At 41.4% G+C, this 26,376-nt stretch overlaps 1 protein-coding gene across 1 annotated transcript in view; it reads right to left on the bottom strand.

Moving 5' to 3' along the window:
* Window positions 1-1,680: 1,680 nt before the first annotated feature.
* The window catches only part of SLC6A5 (solute carrier family 6 member 5), a 31,608-nt gene continuing 6,912 nt past the window's right edge, over window positions 1,681-26,376 (bottom strand). The window contains exons 7-15 of the mRNA XM_071417116.1: window positions 24,636-24,770; window positions 24,007-24,110; window positions 21,357-21,481; window positions 18,159-18,271; window positions 17,364-17,495; window positions 15,849-15,948; window positions 8,201-8,301; window positions 5,279-5,446; window positions 1,681-1,976 (exon numbers count right to left, since the gene is read on the bottom strand). Of these exons, the coding sequence (XP_071273217.1) occupies window positions 1,821-1,976; window positions 5,279-5,446; window positions 8,201-8,301; window positions 15,849-15,948; window positions 17,364-17,495; window positions 18,159-18,271; window positions 21,357-21,481; window positions 24,007-24,110; window positions 24,636-24,770 (1,134 nt within the window). The 3' untranslated portion in view covers window positions 1,681-1,820. The remainder of the gene's footprint in view (window positions 1,977-5,278; window positions 5,447-8,200; window positions 8,302-15,848; window positions 15,949-17,363; window positions 17,496-18,158; window positions 18,272-21,356; window positions 21,482-24,006; window positions 24,111-24,635; window positions 24,771-26,376) is intronic.

Below are 26,376 nucleotides of genomic sequence, written 5' to 3' on the forward strand. Positions count from 1 at the left end.
GGGATAGAAACAGCCCCCTGAAAGGAAAGAACATTTACAGGCTACTACAGCAGTGTCTGTGGGGAGGAAAAAACTGGCTAAACTACTAAGCTCATTATTTCTACACGATTGGTAAGATATTTATAGGGACATAAAACATCACTAGCACACACTACATGAACACTGATCACCGTTAAAAAATATCATATATGTATGTATAGGATATAACAAGATAATAAAGGTTAAGTTTTGCCAATTATTGAAGATATATTTTTCTCTCTCGTTCTAGTGCATTTACAATAAGTTGGGCTAATTTTCTATTTAGGTAAATAAATGTACTCTTTAAAAGCTCTATTTTTTACTCTGTCCAATAGGTAACAAAACTATTTAAGTCTAATATTCATATGATTGCATATATCTGATTTTTAAAATGTAATGATTTAGGATGCTATGCAATGCTATGATGGCCCTCTACTAAATTGTCCCTTTCCCCCTCAACCCTTGCATTTTCTACATCTAATATTGCATCTGTGTGGATAGCTGCAGTGGTTAATTATTGTGGACTTGAGTATTTTTATTTAATGAAAATGTTCTAATGAAAAAAATACCCTATGCATGTTTCAGAGAGAATACTGCTTTAAAGAATTGACGTGCTATATATATAATTTATAGACAAGTGGGGTCCTGCTATTTCCCTATTGGTTGAAAGAGAAGAATACACCATCTAAAGGTTACAGGTTATATAAAGGTGCTTAGAGGCAAATGAACGGGGAGTCACAAAGTTGAACAGCACATCCAATAACTGTTTTCAGGTGGTAACTAGACTACACTTACCACTGTAAGAATACAAAGTTAGGCACAAATTATATGATGGCTTTTTGAGGAGATACTGTAAACAAAAGCAGAGAAACAAGGAAAAATATATTCAGAGTATTGGAGCGAGGTGAGTAAAATCACAGTTGCATTTGGCGTGGAGCAAGTTTCAGATATTTCGTGTAACTGAGGCATTCCTAGTTGAAATGACAGATGTCAAATTATCAAAAGAAACATATGAGAGGACTTCAAGCAGTGATGCCCATACAGCTCATTCTGACACCATTTCCAAACCACTTCTAGACTCAAATGCAGTTTAGTCTCTCAACTGATCATTTTTAAACACTTTGTTCTTATTTTTCTACAAATGGATTATCGTGTTTCTGTTCTCACCTCATACATTGCTTCCTGGTGTGCTGTTTCAAGGTTCTCCACTTGTTTAAATAACATAACAATCCCTCCAAGTTAGTACAAATCATAAAGGAGGTGTGCAGACGTGATGGGTCAAGGTTGGCTGTCAGTGTAGAAGAAGCAACCCCATTGCTACAGGAGCCTTGTGCTGGATTTCCATCAGGACTACAGGAGATCCCATTCTTTGCTCACTTCCATCCTATTTGAGGGATGAACCTTCCTTGCAATACACTGGTAGCAAAATCCTAGTCCCATGCCAGCCACCTGTTGGAAAGGGTGTTTGTGGGAAGTGGGCCAAACTGCACACCTCATTTCCTCTAAGGATTTTTTGGTTTGGTTCTGTTTATTCCTACATCACCTGACAACACCTGGCTGTGTCACCTGTCACACACAGGGCTTTTGCTGCGTCCCCAGGTACAGAACATGTCACAGGCATCACCCACACCTGGAAGTGGTCTAGTTAGGCCTCCCCTATGGCATGCAACAACAAGTCCTGCTTTCCTAAGCAACCACTTTCAGGCACTGCGGAAAAGAAGAAGTGGTGGGTGAAAACAAAAATGCGAAAAATAAACTCAGAGAAGGCTGACAGTGTGATTGCCACCCTTTTGTAACAATCATTAGCACTGGGTCCCCAGTTCCATGTCCTTGACCGGCAGTTTCAGCCCCAGGGAGGAGGTTCCCAGCGGATCAATCATGTTCCTGTACCGTTCGCCGCGGTGCTTGGCCAGGAAGGGGCCCCAGTCAGGCTGTGGGGAGCACACCAGCTTGAGCCTCTGCCAGGGAGAGAAAAGAGAGTCTCACTGGGTGCCATGGGGCAGAATCAGTGCAGAGCAAGTGAGGATGGGCTCACTAAGGTTAGTGATGACAGCCTGGCAATGCTCTGCTGCTCTCAGAATCTCTGCTGGTCACAGTGACTCTGAGATACGTACAAGCCTCTTTTCCCCAGCCCGGCAGTCAAAGAAGGAGTCAGGATTTTTCCATTCTCATTCTCAAGGTTGTTTGTTATTTCTTATCTCTAACATTCTTTCTCTGACCCACCAAGGTCTGTCTGGCAGGTCAGGCTGAGGCACACTGCCTGTCCTTGGGGCAGTGTTGTCCTTTTATACTAAAAACTACATGTACACTATTTACCATAACTTCCCAATACCTATCACCTGTGTTAGACAGTGAGCTTCTACCTTAAACCAATCCAAAAGTGCCAGCATCACCCAGAAGATGGAGGCTAGGAAGAAGAAAGAAGGACAAGGCACGCCCAAATTCCTCCATCTTGGGACCCCGAGCCCCCATTCTACAATCTCAACATTCTACTTCTCACCCTGGGATAAACTAACTATTATTCTACTTAAACTCTCTTGACTTGTAATTCTTCATATAAAGGTGGTGATTTGCTCCATGGGTCAAGATCAAAGGCACAGGGGCTTGGGCTCTGTGCCAAGGTCTCTGAGCCCCCTGGGCAGGGGCTGGAGTCATCCAGGGCAGCCAGAGGAATTTCCTGGGTTCCAACAGACTGCTCAGCATTTGTTTGGGACAAGGTTTTCAAGACTAATAAGGGATCAAGTGGGCAGGTTTAAATTATACATTCTACCCCACACCATATGAGGGGAGCTCAGAACCACTGCTACAGACTGTGAGGCTCTCTGACTGAAGGACATGTGCACAATTACTCAGCCCAATGGTCTAAGCAGTGGGTAAGTGCATTAGAATAATTGGATTTATAGTTAGCATATTTCCCCAAAGTAAACAAATGACCAAAAAGTAGTATATCACTAGGAAAGATTTTAATTTTGAGATGACAAAATGTTTTGTTTCTATCTGCGGGAAAAAAGAAAGAGGAGAACGTCAACCTGGCAAAAAACGAAAATTTTCTGATCTTTCCACTGAGTTCTTTATTGAATATATAATTTGATTGGTGCATTCAGAGATAAAAAGGAAAGAAAACATATTTTTGATGACTTAAGAGGGAACAATTATATGTTTATTACCTAATAAAGTGAATCAGACCTCTCTATCAGTTATTTTAATCTCTGCTTAATTACCAGTTTGCAACTTTTCCCTCCCAAATCAACCATAATAATTTTATGCAGCAGACTCAATATTGAGGAAACACCAGACTACAGCTGAAATATCTTGAGCAAAAGCCCTTACAAAACAGATCCAACTCTTGGGTGTTTCTTTGGGTGCACACCTGGAAACACAGTAAGGGAAGTACCCTATTTTTGTGGCAATTTGTGGGCCAGTTTTAGGCATGAGAAGTTTTGAAGCATTAGTGTCAGCGAGAGAAGCTGATGAGCCAAGGAAGAAGTAAATCTAATTGCACTTTAGGTCATTTCCAGTTGTCTCCTGACCAGGCCCTGCAGTCTGCTCTACACAAGAGCTGAATGACCCTTTAGACAAGTGGCCTCGTTGCTGCTCTGATGCTCTCCCTAGGGTGTCCCACCACTGTGAAAATTCCTCTCCTACAAAATTCCTTTCCTCTATGGATAGCAGAGAAGCATGGTCTTTTCCCTCAGGCATGTGTAGTGTGACATATTGAGAGACCAAAAAGATTATGCTATTTTAGCACATTTTCTCTCCTTTTCATTTTTTGAAGCAAGAAACAGCCCCGGTGGGATTTGCAGGGAAGCTGAACTGTAAAAGCAGCTACAGAAAGGGGAGAGAGTGTCTGTTCCTTCTCCCAAGGTGGGAGCAGCACAAGCAGCAGGCAGTGATGAGAAGGCAGAACTGAGAAAGCCTCAAAGACCTAAAATAAGAGCTCTGAGCTTCTCCAGAAAACAGGGGCAAGGCAATGAAGGGATGAAATGCTGACATTGCTCCTCCTGCCAGGGGCTGAGGAGCCAGAGGGATGGGAACAGCCAGTGAGAGGGGGTGACAGGCAGGGACAGGGCTCAGGGATGCAGAGAAGTAGGTGGCCACCGCATTTCTGAAGCACTGGGGGAAAGCGTCAGGAATCCAATTAGCAAAATAAACAAAAGAACTTTAAATTAAAAGTAAATTGCCACCTGGAATTATTTTAAGCCCAGGTGCCAGAAAAGATCAGCCAATTCAGGAAGAATAAAGAGCTGAAAGGTGAAAGCAGAGATTGCCAGCTGGGTTTTGTAACGAGTATCTTGAGATGCATGAAAAGCCTTCCTGGGTGACTCCAGGACCCAACTTTGCACACAGCAACTCCTGATTGACCTCTCCTGCTGCTGATTAAACTCTCCTGGTAGTGAGTGCCCTCTCCTGGTGCTGACTGATCTCTCCTGATTGACCTCTCCTGGTGCTGATTCCCCTTTCCTGGTGCTGATTAAACTCTCCTGGTGCTCACTGACCTCTCCTGGTGCTGATTCCCCTCTCCTGGTGCTGATTAAACTCTCCTGGTGCTGACTGACCTCTCCTGGTGCTGACTGACCTCTCCTGGTGCTGATTCCCCTCTCCTGGTGCTGACTGACCTCTCCTGGTGCTGATTCCCCTCTCCTGGTGCTGACTCCCCTCTCCTGGTGCTGGGTGCCCTCTCCTGGTGCTGACTGACCTCTCCTGGTGCTGATTCCCCTTCTCCTGGTGCTGACTGACCTCTCCTGGTGCTGATTGACCTCTCCTGGTGCTGACTCCCCTCTCCTGGTGCTGATTCCCCTTCTCCTGGTGCTCACTGACCTCTCCTGGTGCTGATTGACCTCTCCTGGTGCTGATTGACCTCTCCTGGTGCTGATTCCCCTCTCCTGGTGCTGATTGTCAGGCTCCCTGGGCACAACACACGCCAGCAGCTGAGGCTTCCTGTATATGTGTGCTGCTTTCACAAAAAGGCCAACGAATCTAGAACAGCTTTCTTCCAATAAAGCCATACAAAACCTCATGAAATTTATCTAGAGCTCATAAAACAAAGCACTCCACAATTTAGGACCGTGTTATTTGAAAACTTGGGAATAGAAGTTCTACAATTTAAATCAACTGAACATCTCCTTGCAACACAATAACTGGTTTACCAGAAAGTAATCTGAGCAGTATTAGGCATTCAATATCACAAAAATCCGTGTAAAATGAAAGATACAGTCTCCTGTGGCCATATTTTTAAACAGCAAGAAGACAGAAGCATTACCTCAATAAATTTTCCTGGGGCTAGATGCATTTTTATCACAAACATGACTGGGATCCAGATGACTGAGCAGGCCAGCATCAGCCAGCCGAGCACCATGGACCAGCCTGGGTAGTGGTAAGCTCCATAAGTCATGGGTTCCCACTGGTAAAAACTGAAGCACAGGATAAACTGGGAACAAGAAAGGAAAACAAATATGTTTGAGTAAGCAAAGCAAGCCTGCTGTGCCACCAATGGTGGGTATCCTCACACAGAGCTGGTGTCTCTGGAACACAGATAAAACCACATACACCTAAGGCAGGGTGCTGCCACAAGCTCTAATAAATGGGTCAGAGCCTGAGTCTAATGAGTTTCTAGGAAATCTTGCAAAATCCCGCAAAAATCACTGTATTTGTGCCAGAATAATTGAAATAGAATCTTGTCCCTAGAGTAACATGCTTTATTACATGGTCTATTGGCAGTTTTACTTAATGTGATTATGGTAAGTTCTCCATTTCACTTACTGTGTGAACAGCAATACATCTGCTTACATTTGTGCATAATTCAGTAACTTTTGGAAAATGCCTGTGCTTGCAATAATTGCACACAGAAGAGTTACAGAAGTATAACAAGGTGAAGGCACATACAAAAATGATCAGCTTTAGTTCCAGAGATGTGGAGTCTAACAAAAGTCTAATATTAGGCTATCCAAATGTATCAAATATTAGCTTTACAGAGGCAATAATAGAAAAGAATTCGTTGCTTGGTTTTGCTTTGTCTGTTTCCATTGCATAAAAATTGAATTATAACTGATCAGTGTCAATTTATTTCTCACTGTGAGTTCACTAAATATTGCATTTGCAGGGAACAACAACAGAACATGCAAGTTTAGAGAGTAAACATGGTCAGTTCAAATTTGTTTTCCTTAACAAACAACATAATTTCCTATTTCCTGGTTGTGATTACTGATTGAGCTACGAGCACAAGTCTGATTAGTAAAGGATCTGAGCAATTTGCAGAAAAGCCTTAGAGTTCCCTTCAGAAGTGTAAAATAGGGTCTAAGGCAGCATCTTGAAAATAACCACTGGGAAAAAAGCAAAGAGCTAAAACAATCCCATGTGCACATGCCTTCATCTTAAAAAAGGTCCCCAAGAGAAGATAAATACCATTGATGTCATCCTAACTCTATAAACTGGAGTATGTCTTCAAACTTTTTAAAAGTGATCTGCAAACTGCAGGCCTACATTGTCACAATCAAACAACAGGTGGGTAAGACAGATTGCTCTGGATTTCACACAGAGCAATGCTGTAGGGCAGTGCAGACAACAGGTAAAGAAAATCTATGCAAGAAAAGTAGAACTACCTTCATTTCACCCACTGGAGAAATCATTCTCACTGGAGAAAATTTCATTTCTTCACAACTCAGGATTTTGTTGAGCTCACCAAAACTCACTGCTCCCTTCACACAGGCATTCCTGTCTGTGAAAACTAAACCTTTTCCAGTTTTCAGGGAAAAAATGTCCTCATTTGTGAGTTAACAATACTGAAAATAAGTTGTTAACTTCAGCCAGTGCCCTTTTCTTCCCCCTCCAGGAAGAAGAAGATTTGCCAACACTGACACTGCACTAAAGAACAGAATCTTGCTGCACCTGGGGCTCAGGCTTGAGAATTTCCAAGGGCAGCTACATGCACTCAAACAGAAGATACTGGTGAAACAAGGCTCTGTTGTTTTGTTTTGTCAAGCTGGAAGCTTTTGGAAATGCTGAAAAAATTATTTCATTCTTGTGCCAAAAAAAAAAAAAAAAAGATATGTGATTGCAGATTGTATCTGCACCGAGGTTAAAATGTAAAGGAAGCACTGTGTTAGAAACCTAGATGGCAAACGTAGATACAGCTATTGGATTTGGTCCCCTGGCCTTGAAAAAACTTTCATAGCAATGGTGAAATTGAGAACGTGACTTTTTTTTATTAAATGGAGATCTAAACGTGAAGCAAATGCTAACTGAATTTGAAGGAAGGTGTTGGGGAGGAAATAAAAATGAAAGGAAAATAGGAAGAATAATAAAAACAGACCAAAGTCGCTCTGCTTTTAGATTTCAGGGCTCCTCTCGGGGCTCCTCTCCGGGCGCTGTCCCGCAGCGCCACCTCCCGGGCCCGGGGACGGGACAGTCCCGCTCCTCCTCATCCTCATCCTCATCCTCCTCATCCTCCTCATCCTCCTCATCCTCATCCTCCTCATCCTCCTCCTCTCCTTCTGCCGCCCGGTTCCACCTCAGCCTTTCCAAAGCACCCCTCTCACACCAGCTTCTGTGGCAATAAAATAGCTTCTGTCCCTAGCTCAGTCTGACAGCACACAGGAGGACCTTGTCTTTTCCCTGTGCATACATAAATATCACACACAGATATATTGATATATACAGATATTAGTATGTATTAAATATCATCTAGATATAGATATAGATATGTATAGATAGATATAGATATGTATAAAATATTATATTATATTATATTTATATTTATATCTATATTTATATCTATATCTATATCTATATCTATATCTATATAAATCGTGTCTATTTATTATATATTTTAAAAATTTTTCTTTTTTTAAACATATATTTTAAATATTTTAATTTTTTATATTTTTGTATTTCTATATTTTTTTTATATTTACATATTTATATACAATAATCTATAATGCTGCAGTGCAATGGTGTGCCACAGCAGCATTTTGCATGGCCAGGAAAAGGCCACCCTTTTCCTGGAGGACTCACCATCCCTCTCCACCAAAACCACCATTCCTTACACTGTTTCTACTACATAGCCATGGCAAAAACACCTGTGCTGTCATCCAAGTTCTGGCTACTAACACCCAGAAACATCATGCATAATGAACAAAAAACAGCAAAACTCTTAGGAGAAGATGTTAAATTTTTTTTTCCTTACTGTTAAAATAGTTGGGGTCACAAATGCCCAACAGACTCTCCAGAATTTACTTGGCTGGAATCCAATCATCATTTCTATATCTTCACAAAATCTTTGCAGTCCTGTAAACAGCAAAGGGAAGAGCAGTTAGGTGTGAAAGAAACCAGCTGCAGTCTGCAGCAGAGCTCTGGTGCCCTCCCTTGTGTCTAACTATGGAAACAAACTCCAAATTTTTGTTTGAAAGCTTCCTTAGAGCACCTAACTACACAGTAAAAATGGGATTAATAGAGTGGGAACCATTCCAATTTAATATTTCCTTCTTAGGGATTAAAGCAATTGAGCTTTTACATTGAGATTAGGTGTTTAGTATGTTTTGTGTTAAAGCATTACTGATATGTACTGGGTAGCTGCAATTATTTGTCTGTTTGTTTTATTCCCCTGTGAAGATCAGCCTTATTAGTATCCAGGCAGTATTTCAGCTTCTCTTCACCTGCTACATGACTGCATTACAGCTGTACCCCTCAGCACTGAAACTGCTGATGTCCTGCTCTTTTTCCCCTGATGCATAAATGATACTTAAAGTCCCTAAAAAGCACCTGTTGTAAATATTTTGAATCATATTCAATGTTGTCTGAACAAAAAGGTCAGCTGATATGTTAACCTTCATAAGGTTACTTGAGTTAATAAAAGATGCAAGATTGGGAAATGTTATTTCAGCAAAATGCAACATTTCAGAAAACGTTATTTTCATTCTGCAGCTCCTCCCTGGCCATGCCATGTGCCAGGAAAGGTGTGTTGGTCAGCAGCTGCTATTCCTGGTGGTTGTTAGTAAGTTAGTTGTTAGCAATTTCATCATTAGTAATTTATCCAAAAGTTTAAAAAACCCTAAAATTGATTCCAGCTTTCCTAGAAGGGAGAGGTCAGAGCTCATCTGTTCACATAAATGTTTAAAATTTGGGCCGATTTTATCTAAATTTTGCAAAGCATTATTCTGTAGCATTTTGTCTAACTTGCATGATGTGTGGAAAGCTTAAATACTGGACAAAAGGCATTGAGTAAGGGAAGAAATGCTTGTAACAAAAGTAATAAACTACTTTTTTCCTTATTGTATAGACTCAGCTGCTGCAGCTGCTGAGTGTAAGAAGGGATAATCCCAGGCTTGATCCCCCTCGTTTGGAAGCCTTTCTGCTGATATCAAGGAGAAATGAATCTCTCCACCTGACTGTTCTGAGAATTAAGAAAGTGAAGCACCAGCATTGGTCCATCCTCAGTGCCCTGTGATGCAGGGGAAGGCAGCAGGGCTGGGGATGCTTGGCAGCCCCCCAGGGCCAGCTCAGGGGGCAGCACACAGAAACCCAGCCCAGGCACCCAGCATGGGAGAGAAGAGCTAAAGAACCCTGATATCATAGGGAACAGAGAAAAAAAAAAATACAGAAATTAAACAGGAAAGTGGCACTGCAAGGACTGGACTTAAAATCTGCATTGGATGTAAGCTCAGAACACTGAGCCCAAGGTAACTCAGATATTGCTAAAGAACACACGCTCACACTGTTCTCAAGGTGAAAGAGAAAAAAGGGCCGTTTATTTTCTGATTCTAACATTTATCGTTTTCTAAAAGTGACAATGGATTGGAGGATGACAGTGGCACTTCTCCAATGCCATTGGTTGAACCAACAGTCTATCAACTTTTTTTTCTTCTATAAAAGAATACAGAACAATGAGTTATTTACAGAAAGTGTGTGAGAAAACTTACTACAAAAATGTCAACAGCAGAAAGTTTAGAAAATTTTAAAAAACCAGGGTGACACTCAGAGGTCACTTTTTTCCTTTTGTAATTTCTTTCCTTCTTTTTCTCTTTTACTGACTACCACAAGTTTTCTTCCTCAGCAAGCCTCTTCTGTGTAAAATACATGTAATTTTTATGGCCCATGGAATCACTGTACTTCAGCACCAGGCTGACTAATTGGGTCCTTCTCCACCTGGTAATGGAAGTTTGTATAGAAGAATAGAAGTTTGTCTGGACAAAATGTACCCTCCAAGGTCATCGTGTGATGGAGCTGGAAGGAGATTTTTGCTGCAATTGAACGATTTGTCCCTGTGTTTTATTTACCTGCTGTGTGAGGGAGGTGCTCACACAGCAGCCATCCCTGTGCTCTGCTGGCAACAAAGCTGGGCTTTAATTGCAGCAGCACAAGGCTGATGGGTATTTCCACCAAGTTTAAATCTCATTTCAAGTGTCTGCTTCAGCCACACTTGCTGCTGCAAAGAAGGGATACCTAACTGGATATTTACCAAGGGTTTCTGCCTCCAGAATTCATGCTGGCTTCATGAAAACCTGCACAGATTTGTTTGAAACTCTAATTTTAAAAATAAAAAAGAAATTCCTTTTAGGAATGGTCAGTAGATATTCACAGTGTAAGGCACTCTTAAATATTAGCAATTCAGGAGTCAAATGTATATAACAGATGGAGGGATTAGACATTACTTATCTCTTTCCAGTGGAAGTTGCACAGAAAAAATGCAAAGGATATTTTAGTTTACAGAACACCAACTTTTTTTCCCAGATCTTAATAAATCTGATCTCCCTCTCAGATCAGCCAGGCCTGCTGAATAACTCTGGGAAATAAACAACACATGATATTCCATATCTGATTTTTCCCTCTCTAAAGTAGAATGATGTATTCATAGGTGCTGACATATAAAATCCATTTAAAAGGAGACTGCAAACCTAGCCAGACAACTACTTCACTATTCTGCTACAGGTAAAATGTTCAAAATGACTAATGCTTTCCACAAATACACAGCAGCAGTTTCCACTCACTCTGACAACAAACCTTCCCAAAAACAAACTGACAAAAAGCAGTTCTGGATGGAGCATAAACAAAGTTTCCATCATGTATTTTCAGTTTCCAGCAGTGCTTCACTCAAACACAGGGATTTTTGTCTTTAGCTTCATGCTACAAAATGCAACGGTGGGAATTATGCTGGTGATTAAATTAATGCCCCCACCTCTAAGCTGTTCTTTACTAATCATTCATCATAATCTAAACAATCGGAGAATACACATCTGAACCAGCATGGGAAGTAAAAATCTGCATTTGATTGTATCATGAAGCACTGACTCTACTGAAAAATAAGTGATCACAAGGAAATAACCACGTGTGTCTCTTTTTAATTTAAAAATCTCAGCAAGCTCAGCAAGCTCAGCAAGCAGAACATGTAACAAGAACTAAAGACAAATTTATTTCATCATAACAGCACCTGCCACTGCTGTGCCAACCTGCTTGCCATGAAGAGTACAAGTGCACAGAGAAAGGTGGCAGTGGAGTGTAAAACAGCAGTTGTCAGACCTTGAAAATGTATTATGCCAATTTTGAGCGCTGCTTGAAGGGATCCAACACGAGCAGCAGCTTTGCTTGCATTTACAACACACAAATCACAAATGCACAAGATGTATTCTTGTGCCCAGTCCTTGCAAAAGCAGCTTTAGCACAGTAAAAGTAGCTCTGGCACATTAGTCAAACAGGCAATGATTTTAATGCCTTTCCTTTTTATTTGCACAAAAGGAAGCTCCTCAGTCTAGCAAAGGGTTAATTCCTGTGAAATAGATTGCAGCCAAGGTTTCACCAACATCTGTTGATGAACAATCAGTTGTACAGAAAGCACAAAAAGAATAATTGGTAATTTGTCAAACCTTTTCCACATCTGATTACACTGAAGTAATAACTCACTAAAAAAGCCTTCTCCCCCATTCAGGCCCTTCCTTTGCAGAGCTATTATTATTTCTGCATTGGTTTATGTTTTTCATAAGTGTTAATGCTTCAAGGGATACTGGAATTGCTGGGCAAAGCAAACACTGGCCAGAGCAGTTTTTTCTTCCAAACCTACTAAGATGTCATTCCACAAAGGCTGGTTTGCAGTGCTTCTGCCACACAGTGTTCAGAGGAGGAACAGAGCCAGTTCTTGCTCCCTGTTTACCTTCATCCTTATTTAAAATCATGCAGAGCAAAGAAATTTCACAGATTTAAGTAGGTTTTAAAATACTAAAAATATTTTAAGCACAGACCTTTTCTCTTTCGCACTAATAGCAATGGCTTTAAAGGGGGCAATATTTGGCACAGAGCAGGTGATGCTGTCCATGCTGGTGGCCATGAAGAGTGAAAATATCATTGCTCAGGCATGCTGTCAGCAAAGTGAGGAGGAAAAATCCCCAGCAAAACCTTAAAATCTCTGTAAGTCTCCCCACTCATCACTGCCTATGAAATTGCATTGATTTTCGAGAAGCTGGGTTTCATTTCACCTCTAAACCAACTCTACTTGAATTATTTACATTCCGGGGACATAAAAAGCAAAGAATTTTGTTCAACCAAAACATGACTTTTCTCTTTGTGTTTTGAGTATTTCCATAATATTCTATAGCATTTCCTTACTAGGTCATGTCTGGCTTAGCAGCCAATCTCTCAGGTGTACCCACTGAATTGGATGTCAGTGGAGGTTAAAACACACTGCTGAATTTCCATGAAACCAGAGAAAACAAGGAAGGGCTGATTCCCTGTCCTGTCTATAACATTTATTTCTCCAGCAGGAGCACCAAATTCTGCATGATTTGAAACCTGTACTCTATTTTAAATTCACCAGGATTTGAAACCTGGACTATATTTTAAATTCTGCATGATTTGAAACCTGGACTATAATTTAAATTCACCAGGATTTGAAACCTGGACTATATTTTAAATTCTGCATGATTTGAAACCTGGACTATAATTTAAATTCACCAGGATTTGAAACCTGGACTATAATTTAAATTCTGCATGATTTGAAACCTGGACTATAATTTAAATTCACCAGGATTTGAAACCTGGACTATATTTTAAATTCTGCATGATTTGAAACCTGGACTATAATTTAAATTCACCAAAATTTGAAACCTGGACTATATTTAAAAGCACTTATATTACAGAGTGGACTCCACAACACAGGCAGGTACAAGTATTCAGTGAAAAGGGCCAGAACCCAAAGTCAGTGGCTACACAAGCAGCTTCAGCAGAACATCTTGGATTTTTATGCCTAGCTGATTAAACAATATAATCCATTCCTGTCCACAGCAACAGCAGAAATAGCCTTCCATTCCAGGCATAAATTATTTTTTTATGGTATGTGGGAAGATCTTTCCATTTCCAAGAATCAGCCTCAGAATCTGAAAACACTGGGCAAGTCTGGGAGCACATCAGCAGCTGGTATCAATGGTTGCAGCTACAGCAGCTTTGTGATGATTGCACTGTTTCATACTAGCTGAGGATGCACAATTTAATGTACATCAAGAGGGATCAACATCACTGGTGTGACCACTGTGGATAATTAATCATCCTGAGGAGCTGCCCAGTCTGGAGTCTACATTATGGACAAAGAAGAAGGAGGGAAGTTGGATGTGCACATGGGGAAAAAGCCTTCAGAAGTTGTTAAATGCTGTGTTGGGTGTGCAGGGACAGTTTTTGGTAGCAGTGGGGCTACAGGGTGGTTTCTGTGAGAAGCTGTAAAAGCTTCCCCTGTGTCTGACAGAGACAATCCCTGGAGATGCCCAGGGCAGATCCACCACTGGCCAAATCAGAGCCAATCAGGAATGGCAGCAACATCCCTGAGAAGAGATTTTAAAAGGATTAAAAAAAAGTTATTGTACAGGTGTTATTTCAGCAGAGAAGAGCAGGCTGAGAACACGTGAGGGGAACAGCCCTGCAGATGCCCAGGGCAGGGCAGAAGGAGGGGCAGGAGCTGCTGCAGGTGCTGGAACTGAGATTCCCCTGCAGCCCCTGGAGGGCACAGGGATGCACAGACCCACCTGCAGCCCCTGGAGGGCACAGGGATGCACAGACCCACCTGCAGCCCCTGGAGGGCACAGGGATGCACAGACCCACCTGCAGCCCATGCAGGGAGGGCACAGGGATGCACAGACCCACCTGCAGCCCATGCAGGGCACAGGGATGCACAGACCCACCTGCAGCCCATGGAGGGCACAGGGATGCACAGACCCACCTGCAGCCCATGGAGGGCACAGGGATGCACAGACCCACCTGCAGCCCATGGAGGGAGGGCACAGGGATGCACAGACCCACCTGCAGCCCATGGAGGGCACAGGGATGCACAGACCCACCTGCAGCCCCTGGAGGGCACAGGGATGCACAGACCCACCTGCAGCCCATGCAGGGAGGGCACAGGGATGCACAGACCCACCTGCAGCCCTGGAGGGCACAGGGATGCACAGACCCACCTGCAGCCCATGCAGGGCACAGGGATGCACAGACCCACCTGCAGCCCATGCAGGGAGGGCACAGGGATGCACAGACCCACCTGCAGCCCTGGAGGGCACAGGGATGCACAGACCCACCTGCAGCCCATGCAGGGCACAGGGATGCACAGACCCACCTGCAGCCCATGCAGGGCACAGGGATGCACAAACCCACCTGCAGCCCATGCAGGAGCCCACAGCAGAGCAGGGGGTGCCCAGAGGAGGCTGTGAACCTGTGGGAAGCCCAGGCTGGGGCAGGGACCTGGCAGGGACCTGCAGACCCAAGGAGAGGGAAGCCCATGCTGGGCCTCTCCATGCTGGTAGGAGTTGTGACCCTGTAGGGACCCCCACTGAAGGAGTTGTGACCCTGTGACAGCCCCATACAGGCTGTCCCTGAAGCACTGCACCCCATGGCAGAGTGGCCCACATTACAGACATTCATGGACAACTGCTGCTCATGAAATGGACTCATATTAGAGGGGTTCATGGAGAACTGTCCTGTGGGAATAACCCCATCCTGGGGCAGGGGAAGGACTCCTCTCCTGAGCAGCAGCTGGAACAACCTGTGATGAACTCACCATAACTCCCATTCCCCATCTCCCTGTGCTCCTGTGGGGATGAGATAGAGCTGGCAAGGAGGGAGTGGTGGGGGCAAAGTTTTCTTAGAATTTATTTTAATCTCATTATTCTGCTCTGTTTTTCTTAGCAATAAATGCAATTAATATCCCCAAACTGGGTTTGTTTTGCCCACGGCAGTATTGGTTGAACAACCTGCCTCAGTCCTTATCTCAACCCATGAACATTTGTTATATTTTCTCTCCCATGCCCAGTTGCAGAAGGCAGTGATAGAGCAGCTCTGGTGGGTGCCTGGCATCCAGCTAGGGCCACCCTAAAATAGTAATAGTAATAAATAAACAAACAAATAAATAAATAAATATAATGTATATATTTTGCATATATATATATTTAAAAATTTTATATATATATTATAGCTTTATATATACTTTATATATATATTTATATATATATATATAAATTTATATATATATATATGTATAAAGTATATATAAAGCTCTATTGGCTCAGGAGGTCTCTGTCCCTAAAACTGCTGAAGCACAAAAGCACCCCTGGAAAAGTGTCAGCAAATGTTTGCTCTATTCTCATATCTTTGAGCTGTTGGTGGAAAATGACTTGGGACTGTATGAAAGTCTTTTGCATACATGCATTTAAAGGGATCCTGAAGTCCTGTCATGCTTCTGTCCAAACTAAGAGTGTTTTGGGGCTTTTATTACAGAGAAAAATTATTCCTTTCCTTAAGAATGTCACTTCTCATTCTCTAAAATGTCGCTTTGACAGAGGCTGTCCAATAACACGGTTTTTTCTTACCATAGATGTAGGAAACTCCAACAAGCTCAAAGATGGCAATAATGACAAGAGAGTAAGAGGCTGCATAAGTGTCCACAAGCTGCAACATGTACATTCCACCCTGAGGAGAGAAAGAGAAAGGATTACCCCTGGCACTGAGGCGGGCAGACTGGAGAGGAGCAGGAGCCAAGGCAGCACCCACACATCAGCTGGAGCCAGGCTCTTCCTTCTGGCTCAATGAATGTCAAACCCAACAGGAAAAAAGCAGAGGGCACACCTGATTCTGCTAGCTAGGACAGCTTGGGAAGACTTTGGATTCAGTCCTTTAAGATGAAGGACTGAACTGTGATCAGAACTTCCGCCTGCAGTGTCTCAAAACACAGAATACCACAACAAAATCAAAATCACCATTGGAAGCACAGCTGCTGTAATAATGAGTCCAGTTCATCTGTTTGGAAAGGATTTAATATCCTGTCTCCATGATGGAGTTAAGATGCATAACTCAAGTGAATAAAGGACTGAATCCTTCCTGGGCTTTGGAACAGCAAAGTTGGGCTAGTAGGTGATGAGGTAAGGGGGAAGAAAAGAAAGAAAAAAGGGTGGAAGGATTGATAAAATATTAAGATTTTGTCCATCTCATCTTGAAATTATATATCATGCTGAAGGTATTGGTGAAGAAGACACTGAAGTTTATCAGTAGTAGATGGGAGTTCCAATATTAACTCCACAGTTTGCAGAGACCATCAGTATGTGTCTAGTCTCAGAGGAAAGGCACTCAAAACAGGTGTGCATATTTATAACATATTCAAAATTGGGGTTTTTTCCCTTATTCATAGAATGGGTTGGGAGAAACCTTAAAGATTATTTCATTCCAGCCCCCCTGCCATGGGCAGGGACACCTCCCACTGTCCCAGGCTGCTCCAAGCCCCATCCAGACTGACCTTGGACAATTCCAGGGATCCAGGGGCAGCCACAGCTGCTCTGGGCACCCTGTGCCAGGGCCTCCCCACTCTCACAGGGAAGGATTTCTTCCTAATGTCTGATCTAAACCTGCCTTCTGTCAGTGTGGGTTGAATACTTAATTTATTGCTATACTTTATGTATATAAATATATATGTGTGTGTATATATATATGTATATATTTATTTGTTGATTTGTTACTATTACTATTTATTTATTACTATTTATTACTATTGCTATTATTACTATTATTACTATTGCTATTATTACTATTACTAATTTATATATTTATTTATTTATTACTTTACAAAACGTTACTATTTTGGAGATGTTTGGCTGGAGAAAAATTTAAAGGCCTGTTTCTCAGAAAGACTTAAAGAGCAAAGTCTTTTAAGAATATCTCAGTCAGAGCATCCTTTTTGTTTGTTTGTTTGTTTGTTTTAATAAGGTTTTCAGACACAGCATGTGTCGCTTGTGGCAGAATTCAGCCAAACACTGTGCAGCCTGTGCAGCAGAAAAGCAGCCAGCAGAGGGGGACTGGGGCCAGGCAGTGATGCTCAAAGCCAGCGTGGTTACCTGAGTGATCATAGGAAAGCCCATGATGAAGAAGGACACGCAGCAGCCCAGGGTGAACAGAGCCTTGTGTGTCCGGAGGTACTTGGGGAACTCGTCTGACACCGAGGTCACGATGGTCTCGATGGTGGCAAACTGACAAACAAACAGAAGGGTTCATTTCAGTGCACACAGACTGCTCCAACTGCATGGAAAACATTCGAATCTGAGCATTATTTTGAATCCTAGGTGTTAAATGCTCAGACGGCAGCACCAAAGCTCTGCCAAAATGATTTCAGCATTGATGGCCTTACTGCATTCCTCTTTTTTTCATGAGTCACTGCTCACACGTGTCGTAGACATCTTATATGGAAAATCCTTAGGATTTTTCCTCCTGAGAAGCTGAGAGGCCTCAGGAACAAAATGTAACCAATGGTTATCTGCTGCTGTGGAATGCAACAGGTGCATCTGGGATTGGCCCATGTTGGATGTTTGTAATTAATGGCCAATCACAGTCAGCTGGCTCGGACAGAGAACTCAGACACAAGCCTTTGTTATCATTCTTTCCTATTCTATTCTTAGCCAGCCTTCTGATGAAACGTTTTCTTCTATTCTTTTAGTATAGTTTGAATGTAATATATATCATAAAATAATAAATCAGCCTTCTGGAACATGGAGTCAGATCCTCATCTCTTCCCTTATCCAAGAACCCCTGTGAACACGGTCACACACATGGGAAATAGCAATCAATTGCATGGTCCTCCAAACAAATAAATAGAAAAATCAAAAGGAAAAGAATGGGACACAAAAGCAGTTTACCATGGTGTCTAATCCAAGAGTTAGAAGCATCAAAAAGAATATTATAGCCCAGAAGGGAGAGAGGGGCAGCCTAGTTAAGGCTTCTGGGTAAACCACAAAAGCAATCCCAGGACCTAGAAATAAGAAAAATAAAGATTATCACATTCAATCATTCCTATTTACAAAAAGGCTCAAACATTACAGAGTTTAGCACTACCTGATTGATTTCTATTTACACTGTAAATTTCAAATCACTTATTTAGTCCAACTTTCCAAGCAGAATGCATATTCAACCACTATACAAACACACTGATCCAAAAGTTATAAAAAATAGCAAAAATTGCACACTGCAGCAATGTTTCTGTGATCAAATTCCTGCAATTTCCCTGCCAATTAGAAACCCATGGCAAACATCCACACTTCAGTGCTACAACATGAATGGAAATGCAAACACTCTTCTTCAGCTCATTGCCACGCTGTTAAATGAGGAGAGAATATAAAACATGCCCAGACCTGACACCAGACAGAAGGTAATAACTGCTGTGATTCTAAAAAAATCCACAAGAAAAGCCAAAATAATGCAGAGCACAAGAAATAAGGAGATGGAATCTTTTAAACCCTAAATCAGGAATTTCCCATCCTTTTGTGTTTTTTGTTTGGGGTTTTTTTATATATATTGGGCTTTAATACCTATTGATCATAAAGAAAAAGTATTTTGTAATTGCCTGGATCTTTTATATATATTTATATATATATATATATATAGGGCTTTAATATCTATTTATCTATTGATCATAAAGTATTTTGTAATTGCTTAGATCTTTTATATATATTTATATATATATATATATATATTGGGCTTTAATATCTATTGATCATAAAGAAAAAGTATTTTGTAATTGCTTAGATCTTTTATATATATTTATATATATATATATATATTGGGCTTTAATTTCTATTGATCATAAAGAAAAACGTATTTTTGTAAGTGCTTGGATTTTATATATATATATATATATATATCTATATATATATCTGCATGTGCTGCTTGTGCTCAGGAGAGAGCTGCTGCTTGCTCATGTACTGAGAAAAATCCAGTTTCAGCAGCAGAAAAATCATCTCCTTGGGCAGCTTGTGCAGTGCTCAGGGTTCAATTCTGAACAAAAGGCAAATACAGGAGTTAAAACACAGTAAAAAAAAAAAAAAAAAAACAAAACAAACTCTGTACATGACTCAGTAAGTGCTGCTTCCTTTAAAATGTGCTGCAAAAAAATTACTTTTTGCATGTGGAACCTGTTTTATTAACAAACACCTCTTTAATCTCTTAATGAAAAGATTTCTTCTTGGCTGGTGGAGATAAGGACTCCGTTTAAACTCACTGCCTGCATATAGAAGTTTAATTAAGTCTCAGAATAATGAGTTCCCATGAATCACACCTTTAGGAAAAGTTAAATTATAGAATATGAGCATGTCTCCAGGTCAGCCCCTCCTAGATAACACACACCTGGTAGCATCCAACCACAGGAAATAGTCACAAGCTCCCATTCCTTCCATCTTCCAAGATTTGGTGGGTATGAACTCTTTATAAAAGTTATTAAAGCCAGGAAAACTCCAAGTACTTTATATGTCTTAAAAAGTAAAATTACCTTGAAATTTCATTTTAAGGTACCCTTTTCAACTACACTATGTTCTTAATCAGAGAGTAGAACAAAAAGAGGTTGTGCTGTCTTTCCCTCCATGTTTTATTTGTTCATCAGATAAATGAGTTTTTCCTGAAAAGAAAACTCTAAATGAAAAAAAATACTATGTTTTTCAGATTAATAATTTAGGAGGAAAAAAAGGAAAAAAATTTAAAACCCTTTGTATTTCCATTAACATTTTCATTCAAGGTTTTGAAAACTTGAAAGGAGATTATGCTTCATCATCATTTTGGCTTTTTTTTCCTTCACTGCAAAAAGAAATACAACTTTAGAATTTAAAAAAAAATAATAATTAGGCGATGACAAGGGCTGTTCTTTTCACAAGTTCTTGGGTTTGCTTTTTAACTACTATTATGCAATAATGCATAATGCACCTCAGTCCACAATTACCCCTCCATCTTCACTCTCTTCCTATTGCAAATCCATCCTCTATTACTTCACCCAATTTTGTTTCCCCCTGTCATGGAGAGCAGCAAAGCCTCACCCTCATGAAATAATTCCACATTATCTGAACAGGCTCTTACAAATGCCCCCACAGCTGCCCCCACATCCCCTGGGACAGCTGGGAACAGAGAGCTCCAGCCTGGGGCGAGGTGCTCACTCCAAGACACCAAGCAGAAAAGGGCTTTTGACCTCCTGTGCTGAAGATTTCACATCTCCAGAGAGAGGTGCCAGCTGAGCCAGGTGTTCCATGCCTGGCAGTCCCATCCCTCACCCATCCCTCTCCACTTCTCTTGGGAGCTGCCTCTGCAGCCCCTCTCAGCTCCTTTAGCTCCATCTCCTCACAAATCATTTTGGTGAGTGCAGCGTGGTTGAGATTTTGGGGCTGCTTTTGTTGTTTGTTCCAGAATGGAGGTAAAGTCTAAAATATTCATGTAGACATTTCTCCTAAAAACTGACTGGCACTCAGAGCTATGGTTCTGTGGGCATAGTGGTGCTCTACCAATTAAGCTCAGCACTACCAATTCAGACCTCTCAGATCCCCACTAATGACCACCTCTCTTCACTAACCAAGGTGTTCTGAGCAGTTCTTCAGAAATGTTTTACTTGTCTGAGGAGGCATCTCCTTGCTCCCCACAGCTCAGAAGCACAATCCACCCCTCGCGCCAGATTTCTCCCACCCTCCTCTCATCCAAAATTCCCACCACCAGAGATAACTTTTACCTTGTCAAATCCTCCTCAAACAGCAGCAGAGACCAATGAGAAGGCCAATAACCACCCCACCCTACCCTCCACCTGTCATTTACACAAAGGCTTCAAATGAGTCTCAATTTCCTTCCTTCTCTTACCAAACGAGTGATTAACAGGCTTTAATTAAAATCTTGACTTCTCAGGCTACCTTCTCCTGTGCAGGAATGCCTGCACATGGTTTAGTAATCCACACCATGAAGTCATCATTCCCACCTCCAATATCAATGACACTGGAGCCATCATATATCAAATATCTGTGATCATTAATAACAGAGCTGGAAGTGCCACAGGGTGCCTGTCTAAGTAATGAAATGCCAGTGAGCCCTACCTTGGTCTGCCACAGCTTCAATATTCACTTTGAGCTCATTTGCCATGAAGCCAATGACTGAGAAGATGACAAAGCCTGCAAATATACTCGTGGCACTGTTGGTGCACGTGACTATCAGTGTGTCCCTGCAAAGAAAGCACAAGAAGCCCGTTGGGATACACACGAGGAAGGTTTTGTGTATGCATTTGTATTTCAGGAGTTTCTCATCAGCACACACAGCTTGTGGGGGTGCTGGTGAAGGCACACTTTTACACCCCTCAGGTGCCTCTGGTGCTGATCAGAGAGCACAGAGGTCTCCACAGCAGCACCAGGAATCAGCTCTGCAAGCTTCCATCACCCACGTGCTGTGCAGGAGCCACAGGCCAAGCACATCTGCTCTTGGCCTCCTGAAGAACAGAGACAGCCATGGTGACTTCATTTGTGACACATTTTTTAACTCTTTGCCTCACAGGACATCTGCTCTCCACATTGGGTATGGACTAACCACTGCTGCCCAGCTGAGATGATTTTTGTCTTGTCTTTCTTGTGCTTAGACACAAAATTCCTGTACTTTGCAGAGCTTGCTCAATCACCTTCCTGTCTGTAGAGGGAGGACTCCTTGGTACCTTTTTCCATGGTTGTTATTATCAAAGGAATCTCAAGAAATCTACAGCTGAACATCTCACTATGCTGGATATGTCAAGACTTGACAGCAAACCAGCCCTCCATAGTTATTGCATTCTTAGGAATGTAATAGGATCTTTCAATAGGATTTCTATAGGATTTTTTTCAATAGGATTTTTCTTTAAACAATATGCATGTCCAGAGAACTTCCCCATAAACTACTACATCTTCAGAAAAACAAATCCCTCACTTTAAATGTTTAGGGGGTTTATGTTGGCTAGAATTGTTTATTCCTACTGATATTGTTTTGTCAGGAAGAGAATGAAACACAACTCGAAAAGCTGTCAAAGAACCTCACTGAGCTGGCAAACTTCTAGAATGTCCAACAGAGCATGTGTTAACAGGAATTATTTTGTTAATTCTTTGGGTCTACAGAAAAAAAAATGACAGTGTGCTGTTTGGAATTACCATGTGTTAACCTTCCAAAACCTAGATTGCTTTGAAATATTTCAGGTATTCATTATGAAGTCAATTTATGTAAATTTACTGCAATTATAGATTTTGGACTATGTTTAAAATCAATGTGTGACTGAAAATTACAATTTATGTATTAAAATGTAATGAATATAGAAATTGAAAAAGAAAATAGTCATACTTCATTTCAACATTCAAGGTTGTGTTGTAAAATTTAAAATACTGTGAGTAACTAAGCTTTTCTAATTATTTCTACTTTGGTCTCTCAGATCCCTCCCTAACAGAGGCAAAGCATTTATCAGGTATTAGAACTGGGATATTTTTACACTTCATTACCATGTATTCCCTTCAAAATTTTCATTAAGATCTTCCAAATGTCACAAAAGATTGTTAAGTTAGTGCAGAAAGGTAGCATGATGCTTCCTCCATTTTTCCCCCTGATATTCTGATTGCAATTATTCATTAAAAAAAAAAAAAAAAACAGCTCAGGAATAGCATTTTCAAAAATAGGACCCAAAGGATTGCTGGGTGGGAGTTACTGTGTATGCAACACTGTTAGCTTTCATCCATATTTTGGGATAATTTCATTAAATTACTTTTGAGCACTAGTAAAATAATTTTTTTATTTATTTTTAATATCCTCATCTACATTTCTTTTTAGGTTAAGTACTCTGTATTCTGTACTTAGAAGCCGTAGGAGATGGCAGTGGAAATCCCAAGGAGTGTTTGCCTTGAAATCTTGACTGGGGAAAGTTTTTGAGCATCTCTTGGGGGAGTCCCTGTGCATGCTGCTGGCTGTCCTGAATCAGCACCTCTGGCACTGCAAGAATTGGAAAAGCTTTGCTTCAGACTGACTTTAAAAACTGTAAAATAGCAGGGAAGCACTCCACCAGTGCCACTTGCTTTTGTGTTTTCCATCTGCAGACATTTTAGCTGGCAGGCTTTTGCATGAAAAATTACACACTATGACTTTTTCCCATGAAAAAATAGCCCTCAAAGAAGTGATTTTAGATTTCATAGCATGGAATAACTTTTTGCATGTAATTGGAAAAACTGGAAAAAGAAAGAAGATTTAGGGGATGTAGGAATCCCATCAATGGAAGCTGCCAGTTAAAGTCCTGCATGTTTCACTCTGCTCGTGGGCTGTCCTCCAGCAGAGCTGCCGAGTGATTCTGTCTCACTGCCCACAGCTCCTGACACATCCCAGGCTGCCCTTCAGCCTCAGCCTGCTCATTCTGAAAGTGGGCAGCCAGCAGGAACTGTAACAAGCCTAAATGATCATCTTGAGACTAGTGGATTAGGATCTGGGAAGAGGAAAAAATACACAAAAATGGTTAAATGTAAACGAAACGCACGCACACCAAAAAAAAAAAAATAGGAAAGGAAACAGAAGAGAGGAAAAGAGGAAAAAATACCAGAGAGGAAGAAAGGACAAAAGGGCAGCAGGGGAAAAAAGACAAGGGAGAAAAAGACAAGAGATAGGGGTCTTGCAAACCAGATTTCTGGAAGATGAAGGATAACTGGTTTTGGACAAACCTGTTTAATAACACAGATGTATTTCACTCTTACACACCTGTAGCAGTTGTTATGGAATTTGTTGTATGAAGAGAGGGTAATTAGACCTCCCCATGCTGCAGATAAGGAGAAAAAAATCTGAGTGGCAGCATCCTTCCAAACCTAAGTCGGAAAGAAAAGGAAAGAGTGTTAGACCAATGAATGTCAGTAGAATATTTAAAAGCAAAATCCTGCCACTGAATGAGCCACATCAGGCTCATTTGATAAGGAGCACTGTTCTTGTTGAGTCCATCTGAAAGGAGACCATAAACCTTGCTGTATATGGGAGACATAAATATATAAACCATATTGTTTGATACATATCAGTTCAAATACATTCAGAAACAAAAAATACAAGTCAAGAGGGAAAACCTGCATCAGATACTGATGTTTTCTCTGCCAGTGACCCTAAATAATACTTTACCCATGTAAGAGGAAGAACAAGTTTCCATAGATGACAACACCACTTCTGCACATGGAAAATGCTTGCAGCAGACCCCTGAGAGATCTGGGATTTTTATTATTATTATTATTATTATTATTATTATTATTATTATTATTATTATTATTATTAATGTGAAATATATCTCATAATATAATATATATCATTTATCACCCCAGCAGCTCTGAGTGCAGCAGCAAACCCACCATAGCATCAATCAGCTTCTCCCACTTGGGTGTGATGAAGTACCAGATGCCATCCCCAGCTCCAGGCAGAGTTACTCCTCTTATGAGCAGGATGATGAGAACCACGTAGGGGAATGTGGCTGTGAAGTACACAACCTGCACAGGGCAGAGAAGAGGTTACTGAAAGAGTAAGGAGAGAGGAGGGGAAATGGAAATGCCACTATTGCCAGAAGAAGGCAATTACTCAATCTCAGAGACAGCAGTCGGGGTTATGATAAACTAAGAAAACAACAGGGTTATTTCCCTGGAAATCTGAAGTTTTACAGCTCTTCTTGCTGCTGGGAACACGAATAACATCAATAACAGTGGCAAGAGCTGGAATTCTAGGCAGAGAAAGGAGGATTCCTCTCTCCATCTGGAGAGGAACAATAGGAATTTAAAGCTAAAGGAAAATCCTGCTTTTGATCATTCCCCAGCAGGAACTATCCCAGTTCAGTGGAAATGAAATGAGAAATGCCATTCAGTAAAACATTTCTGTAGTTTCTTCTATATTTTTCTGTATTTAACTAAAAAAAAAAAAAAAAAGCCTAAAGAATTTTTATTGCTGTTTGTACCTCTTAATAATTACGTATCACCATGATGATAGCTATGGTCCAAGTTCAAAACAAAAGGAAAGTCTGCAGTTAGCTAGACAGACCTAATCGTCATGATGTCTAAATACACAACAGTGGCTGTGTGTTTAATGTTTTAATAATTATCTAGAACACAGCTGAAATAAAATGGCTGGATTATGGCCAGTTAAGCTTTACATTCGACACAAAATAATTTCAAATATTTTTCACATCAATGTCCGGTCCTAAACAAAACAGAATCATAACACATGATGGAATTATATCATGGAATGGCTTGGGCTGGAAGGGACCTGAAAGATCATCTCATTCCAACCCCTGCCATGGACAGGGACACCTTCCCCTAAGGCCAGGATGATCCAAACCCAGCCCAGCCTGGCCTTGAACGTTTCCAGGGATGGGGCAGCCACAGCTTCTCTGGGCAACCCCTGCCAGGACCTCACCATCTTTACAGAGGAGATTTTCTTCCTAATCTCTAATCTAAACCCTCCCTCTGTCAGTTGAAGCCATTTGTCCTTGTCCTATCACTCCATGTCCTTGTCCCAAGCCCCTCTCCGCTCTCCTGTGGCCCCTTTAGGTGGTGAAGGACCTTTCTCTTCAGCCCCAGCTCCCTCAGCTGCCTCTGTAGCAGAGGGGCTCCAGCCCTCTGAGCACCTTCGTGGCCCCCTCTGGACTCATTCCAAGAGGTCCTTCTGGTGTTGTGGGCTCCAGAGCTGGACACAGGGCTCCAGGTGGCTCCTCAGCAGAGCAGAGGGGGAGAATCACCTCCCTCAGCCTGTGGCTTGAGCTGAAGTGACTTCTGAAACTGCTTTTCAAACTTTTCTTGTTGTTTCAAGGGGTGTTTCAACAAGTTGCCCCGATGAATTTCTGTACAGTCAAGATACTGAACTAATCTCTACATAATTACAGGATTTCTATTTCTAACACCAAGGAGTCAATATTTTTCTCTCTGACATCAGTGTCAGTATTTTTCCTGGCCACAAAGAGTCACTTAGAGAAATATCCATTGCCACATCCAAACCCACATTATTATCCAGTCTCTTGCCTTTCATGGAATATTTTTTCCTATCCCACTAGGGTAAGGGGAAAAAAAAATCTCAACTTTCCCCTGGCACTCTGCATCCGTGGATTTT

This window comes from Agelaius tricolor, unplaced genomic scaffold, assembly GCF_023055355.1.
Source record: "Agelaius tricolor isolate 1412-34295 unplaced genomic scaffold, bAgeTri1.0.p SCAF_67, whole genome shotgun sequence".
NCBI classification, from domain to species: domain Eukaryota; kingdom Metazoa; phylum Chordata; class Aves; order Passeriformes; family Icteridae; genus Agelaius; species Agelaius tricolor.